This window comes from Antennarius striatus, chromosome 18 (assembly GCF_040054535.1).
Source record: "Antennarius striatus isolate MH-2024 chromosome 18, ASM4005453v1, whole genome shotgun sequence".
NCBI lineage: Eukaryota > Metazoa > Chordata > Actinopteri > Lophiiformes > Antennariidae > Antennarius > Antennarius striatus.
The window spans coordinates 2862202-2869528 of NC_090793.1; the positions used below are offsets into that span (position 1 = coordinate 2862202).

Here is a 7327-nt window from a genome sequence, read left to right on the forward strand (position 1 = left end):
GTATCTACTTAATCCAGTAGGATCTATTTAATCCAATGTAATCTAATGAATCCAGTAGGATTTAATTAATTCAGTATTATATTTTTAACCCACTATGATCTATTTAATCTGGTATGATCTACTTAATCCAGTGGGATCTATTTGATCTAGTATAATCTAATTAATCCAATATGATCTAATTAATCCAGTACAGTCTAATCAATCCACTATGATCTATTCAATCTAGATCTAATTAATCCAGTACAATCTAATTGATCCAGTATGATCCATTGAATCCTGTATGATCTATTTAATCTGGTATGATCAAATTAATCTAGTATGATCTACGTAATCTGGTATGATCTAATTAATCCATCTTCATCCATTCCTTCATCTGCTAAACCCACTTCGTCCGCTGTCGTGGGTCATGGGGTGCTGGAGCCTATCCCAGCAGATTATGATGTCATTAATCCATTCTGATTTTGGTAATCCAATATGATCAAATTAATCTAGCATGATCCAAATGATTCCAGTGAAATCTTAATCTAATCCAGAGATATCCCAGGCGCTGACTTGTCCACACGACTGAAGTGTTTTCACCAGAATCAAGAGGAAGTTTACCTCCAGTGCTGCTGGTTCTCTGGTCATCCAGTAACATGTAGACACACACACACACACACACACACACACACACACACACACACACACACACACACACACACACACACACACACACACACACCCCATCATTTAAGGTGAGGAGAGAACAAACGGTTCCTTCAGGATGGCCTTCTTTTTTTTTTTTTTTATTAATTTTTTTAGTTGTACGTTGAGTCGTTTCGTAATGCTCTGCGGGGGCGGCGGGGGCGGCGGCGGCTAATGGCCGGTGTCAGACATGAATGTAAACAATCCAGAGGAGCATTATGGGATGCATGCGTTCCTCTGGTGGATAACACACTCTACACATTTGGGTTCCCGGGGGGAGAAATCATGAAATTCCAGTCAAAACCCAGAATGAAAAGGATGTTTACTTCCCTCAAATAGTCTCTTTTGTTTCTTCCTGCTGAACAAGTTCTGGTGATAAAAATAATAAACAGCATTAGGACATTAGTAATTAAACCCGTAATGGTGATAACAGGGTAATGAACGCAGCGCCGCCGGGTCGGATGAGTCACCGCTGGTGACAACCCAAACAACAGAGACTCCATCCAGGATGAAGAGCTCTACACCCTCTGTGGAGCGCCACCCTGAACGCGTGACCCAACAACACCTTCACCTTTGACCTCAGCTTAGCAGTTTTACCAGCGTTAGCCGACGCAGCTAGCCGCGAGCTACTTCTGAAAGTGTCTCCCAAGATTATTAATATGGGAAAAAAAAACTTCCAGGAAAAAAAACAGGTGAATTTTATAAATTTATTCAAGAAATAAATTCATTTAAAAACTTTTTTTTTCAATAGTTTTGTGATTTTTGCTCTGGAATTGAGTCACAAGTAGCTGTGACTCCTTGACAACACACACACACACACACACACACACACACACACACACACACACACTGCTCATCTAATCTCAGTTGGACAGGAAACCAGCCGGATTAACGTTCTCGGTACATCCTGTAACGCGGTGTCGAGGTTTTCTGCTTCTGCTCGAGGTTTATTCCTGTTTGAATTCTCGACAAGTCCGTTTATTTTTGCTTAAATTATGACTTTGTCAGCAGAGTGTTCCTTAAATCATGAATTCTCTTTTCATAATTTACAAACATCACAAATATTTTGGTAATAAACTCAAATCAATGTTTATCAATGATAAAAACACTTCTTTTAAAAAGTTTGTTTTCAAAGATTTCATTCACACCGTCTTGAACTTCCTCCTCCTCCTCCTCCTCCTCAGGAGCGCCACCAGGATGGAACCGTCAGAAACTAAACCAACGAGGACACCTAGTGGACAACTTCCGTCATCACAGGTAGGAAGCTGAACCGGACTCGTGCAACTGGTGGCCCGCGGACCAAATAAGGGCTTGTAAATCTCAACCAATCAGCGATGAGTGTTGGAACTGAAGCTTTTCTGCTGTAAAACGGTGTTTTATGTTGGAAAAAGTGGTGAATGGTTGCGTCTGTCCCGCTTGGCAGGTCTCGGTCACGTGACAGTTTACCCAAAATTAAGCGACCTCAAATGCGTCAATATTCTGGATTAAAAGCAGTGAATACCCTGCTTCAAACTCAGGTCTAACACTATTTTCTCAATATTATTATTATTTGATTGACTTGTTCACTATTTTATATATAGAGAAAAAAATCGGTATTTCTTCCACGTTGAATGCACTGATTGTAAATCGCTGTAGGGTATTTCAAAATAAACCTCCTCACCGCAATCGCTTGAATCCAGTTTTTAAAAAAATAATTAAAAAGGATTTTCTTTTTAAAATAAATTACTTCGTTTACAGAGATGTTGATAATTTATGGCGGGAAAAAAAGGTTGTTTATTATCTGTTGATGTCTGCATTTTACATTCAACCACTGCGGATGATTTATTATTAAACTACAGCTGTCCTGACGTCATTACTGACCATAGAGCAAATGAAAACCGGTCCGTGGATTCACGTCCCGTTAAATCAGATGGATGTAATTCCGTAGTTGAACACTAGAGGGCGGTCTCAGCAGGGATTCCACTCCGTTCTATTATATGTAAAAACAGAAATTCATGAAGTTAAAAATGTCTCCGTGAGGGCGTGAACGATTGATCGATCAATCGATTGATTGTTAGCAGATAAAACAAAACAGAAACAGACAAAACCGTTTGTAAAAAGTTTATTTTTTTTCCGAGCCCTTAAGCAAATAAACACAAATCATGATACATTATGATTGTTTTCAAGTAGACGCTTCAACCACTGGTCGCAGTGGATTTCTTCATTCTTAAGAAACTTCCATTTAAAAAAAAAAAATTTACATTTTTTTTTTAATAATAATAAAATAAAATACACAAATACGCGCTGGAGCTGGAGATTCTGAAAAGTACCTGACGCTGTGAATGTTGTGAAAAATAGAATAAAAACTGTCGATTAAAAACCCTGACTTGATTTATTAAAGGTTGTAAACGTTATAAAAAAAAATACTATCTACACATGTACAGTGCGGGTCCGGCCCAGGCTGAGCTGTGTTCAAGGCACAATAACTTAACTACCAAAGACAGGATGTCTTAAATACAAACTTCTATAAGTTACTTTAAATCTTATATCACAGATATCTACAGGAAAAAAGAAACACATCAGTTCTAGTTGGATCTGTTTCTGATGGAGGCACTTCTCTGGTAAAAAAAAAAAAATTGTAAAAAAAAAAAGAAGTCTCTGTTGATGTAATTTTGGCCCCTGAGGGCCTTGAACCCACCGCAGGAATGTTTGGTTTCACTGCTTTTTCGGGTGATGCTGCGTCCGTGATGCGCGCTCCCGTCGCCAGGGGGGGGGGGGGGGCGCGCCTTACATGTGCCTCTTCATGTGGAGCGCCAGGTGGTCGGAGCGCGAGAACGCGCGTTCACACAGGTGACACTGGAACGGCCGGTGGCCCGTGTGCTTCCGGAAGTGACGTGTGAGCTCATCCGACCGGGCGAACTTCCATCCGCAGCCCTCCCAGTTGCAGTGGTAGGGCTTTTCACCTGCAGGGAGGAGGAGGGGGGGCAAATATTTAGACAACAGCTTAAACATCATGAATCTCAATATTCCAATTCTTAATATTTGGAACCCCCCCCTCACCTGTGTGTGTTCTCATGTGCGCCTTCAGGTGGGAACTCTTGGTGTAGGTTTTCCCACATCCGGGGAACTCGCAGCTGTGCGTCGCGGCGCGTTTTCGGGCCCACGACCTGCGCCCCCCCCGCTGCTTCTGCTTCACCATCATCCCCGCGTCGTCCTGCGCGTAAAAGTCCAACAACGACGGCGAAGACGGTGGAGTGAGCATCAACCCCACCTGCAGGGGGGGTGGGTGCTGCCGGACTGCCTCCCGGTGCATTCCGTACTGTCCTTGATACACGCACTGTTGTTGCGCGTACTGGTGATAGGGCGCGTTCACGTACTGATTGTGGAGGGGGTTGGGGTAGTCAGACAGGTGGCAGTCCGTGCGTCCTGGAGCTCCGTGGGGCTGCATGAACACACCCGGATTGGGATGGTGCGTAAAAGCCGCCGGGTGGATGTGGGGTCCCTCGTATCGTCCCCCCACCACCGTGGAAGTGGAGGCCATCATGCAGGACTGACCCACGGGCTCGGTTTTAATTTTATATCCGAGTGGAGGAAGAGGAGGAGACGCGGACACCCGGGGGTGACGCGCCGGGACCGGGTGGAGCGCCTGCAGCTCGGTGTACTCCCGTCGATCCATCGCCTTCCCGTCGGGCGACCCGTCCGCCGGGTAGCTCATCTCGGTGGTCAGGAGCTCCGCCATGAGGCTGGGGACCCGGTAGGAGGGCAGGTGGGAGGGGGGACGGTCGATGCCGCCGCCGTCCGGAGCGGAACCCCCGCCGCTGCAGCTCTCCGGTGACTCCGGGAGGGAGTAGGCGCACTGCCGCGGAGAAATACCGCCGCTGCTGTTGTTGTTGTTGTTGCTGCTGCTACTGCTGCTGCTCCCCCCGCCGCAATTCGAGCCGATGGTGTTCGATAGGATGAACTCGAGGTCGACGAATTTTCCCAACTCGTCGTCGTCCTTGGAGACCAGAACCGGAGACCGGACGATGCTGAACTCCACCTCGATCAGCGGGTTGTCCGCGGAGACGCTCCGCGCGCAATCCGCGTCCAGTTTACACTGCTAAACGGGGGGGAGGGAGAAAAAAAAGTTGGACAAAGCTACACACACACACAAACATCACCCCCACCTACAAAAAAAAAAAAGCAACTTTAAAACATCCACTTACGTTGGAAAACTGTTTCTCCTCGACGCTCGGGTAAGACGTCAAACCGGGCAGCAGCAGCGCTTCAGCCGCGGCCATCCTGGATTTTAAGTGGTTAAAAAATAATGATAAAGTAAAAAAAGAAAAAGAAAAGAAAGAAAATTCCTCCCCCCCAAAAAAATTAACAAATCAAACTTTCCATCAAAACGAACAAACGGAGAGCAGGAGGTTCATCCACGGTGCGTAAAAATGTGTGCGTCAACAGCTCGGTGGGAGGATTTTTATACCTCCTCCTGCCAAAAGCGGGAGGTGTGGCTTCAGCACACACACACACACGCACACACACACACGCACACACACACACACACACACACACACACACACACACACACACACACAGGCAGGTAAAGAGTAACCGAGACAGAAATCCTCTGTAGATCCTCCTGAACGCGTCTAAAACACAAACCGAACCTAAACGCGTCTCTTTCTGTTGCCTGGGGTGTATTTATAAGATCAACAAAGTTCCCACCGTATTTTTCTGTCTGTTGCCCCCCCCCCCCCCCGTCCCCAACCCCCCCTCCCCCCAGGGGTAACTCAAACAGGGGCGTCAACAAAAAAATGTTCTTTAAAAAGACGCATAATGACGGGGAGGAACGACTGAACCCGGGTCCAGGATGGGTTTCGATCACCCCCCCCCCCCACACACACACACACACACACACCTCACTACCCCCCGTCCCCTCTCCCCCTCCCACGCGTGGGTCGTTAATGTACATGAAAACAAGTGGCGCCTCATTCATACGACCTGCTTATCTCGGTGTCAACAAAAGAGACGCGTTTCTTAACGACCCCCCCCCCCTCCCTCCCTCTCTTCTCCCCTTCACCCCCCAGGAAAGGAAATGCTGCAGTAATTAACAGGCAGACAAACAATAGCATCAACCTTTAACTCGAGTTTCTCTCATCTTACATTCAGGGTTCCTGTAAATGTGTTGATTGAAAAGTGAAGAAAGGAGATGGGGTCATCTCTGAATGACCTTTAACCTTTATGGGGGGGGTTGTGTGTGTGTGTGTGGGGGGGGGGGGCGGTCCTGGATTCTATCTTCGAATAAGTCTCCAAAAATGGAGATCTAATGTGGACCCCCCCCCCAGAGTTCCTGATCTGGATCCTACAGAGCCACAGAATCCTGATCACGTGACTGATGCGTTCAGGTGCAGAGAGATAAGGAGGACACCTGAACGCTGATGTTTGACTGTAGGTTCTGGGATGTACAGAATATAAACTACAAAACCAGAGTTGGACCCGAGTAAAGAAGCGGGGGCATGATGTACTTACCCCCCCTACACACACACATACACCCCCCCCACACACACCCCCTAGCTTAATTGAGCCCTGGGGACAGTTATTTGATGGCCTGCGTGTTGTTGGAATTTAAATGACGCCTTAATTTAATTAAAGCTGAGAGACATAAAAAACCTGTTTTCAATATTCCATCTTTTATTTTTATATTTCAATTTAAAATATCTTCAATTTGAAACATATTGTCCAAAATAATAATAATAAAAATAAAATAAAATAATAACCTGTATTTTATGGTACATTTCATACCAGGAATGCATAACTTTTATTTTATTATAAGTTTATGAATAAAGAAATAGTAAGAATGTTAAAAACAAGGAGAGAAAATAATAGAAAATTGAGCAAATTATCAATAATCCTAAATAAAAGATGTATAAATAATCCTAAAAATATTTTAAAATTCTTCATTTTGTTGATTTTGTTTCACCCATTTGTCTTTTCCTTTCTTATCTATGTTGGTTGTTCCTCAGTTTGTTAATATAATAAAACAGAATCCACTTTTTTCCCCTCCACTTTGATATTAAACAATTATTAAACACACATTTTAAATGACATCATTTACATTTAGAAACATTTGAACCATGAATATTTCCTTTTTAAAAAATTTTTTTTAATTTTTTTAGTTTTGTCACATCCTTTATATCTTAAAACGAGGTCAAAAGTTGAGAGAAAAAGTTTATTAAATTTAAATTAATTTGATTTTTCAACCTTTAATCAAACCCAAACGTCTCCTCCTGCTCCTGCAGGTGTTCTGTCCGTCCTCCTCCTGCAGCTCCCGGCTTTTATACGCCGTTATTTTTAACCGGTTCTTGCTTACGCAAAACAGATTCCGGTTCTGTCGGCGAGCCAAAGTGGAAATGGACTCGGCTTCCTGAGGTTGGCTTCCTCTTTACTTTCACTGCAGTCGTATTTAGACCACACAGACATGATCGGAGAGAAAGTTTCAGGGGCGATCTCACCTCGATCTGGTTCCGTCAGCAACATCGGGACCCGGGTCGAGCGGGTCCGGGTAAAAACTTTGCCCCGGGTTCAGGTTTCTCATTTTGTGACTCTCTTTTCTGAAAGGGAGGAAGTCTTCAGGCTGGAGTGTTTTCTAAACACAATTACTCCAGATTACAGTGAAGCA

The 7327-nt window shown here is 44.5% G+C and overlaps 1 protein-coding gene across 2 annotated transcripts; it reads right to left on the reverse strand.

The window, feature by feature from the left end:
• Window positions 1–2770: 2770 nt before the first annotated feature.
• On the reverse strand, window positions 2771–5081 carry klf17 (Kruppel like factor 17). Of its 2 annotated transcripts, none has more exons than XM_068340573.1 (3): window positions 4869–5081; window positions 3724–4759; window positions 2771–3626 (listed from the first exon to the last, which is right to left on the reverse strand). In XM_068340573.1, exons 1-3 carry the CDS (start codon window positions 4941–4943, stop codon window positions 3451–3453), a joined length of 1287 nt encoding a protein of 428 aa, XP_068196674.1. In that variant the 5' UTR covers window positions 4944–5081; the 3' UTR covers window positions 2771–3450. The 2 variants fall into 2 exon arrangements, with proteins under 2 accessions (XP_068196674.1, XP_068196673.1); XM_068340572.1 differs by having other exon boundaries at window positions 3724–4762.
• Window positions 5082–7327: the final 2246 nt, after the last annotated feature.

Coding starts and splice junctions, on each gene's coding strand:
- klf17 (XM_068340572.1), bottom strand. CDS start 4,943: ATGGCCGCGGCTGAAGCGCTGCTGCTGCCCGGTTTGACGTCTTACCCG. Junction 4,763..4,868: donor AGGAGAAACAGTTTTCCAAC/GTAAGTGGATGT, acceptor CCCCCCGTTTAG/CAGTGTAAACTGGACGCGGA. Junction 3,627..3,723: donor GCACATGAGAACACACACAG/GTGAGGGGGGGG, acceptor TCCTCCCTGCAG/GTGAAAAGCCCTACCACTGC.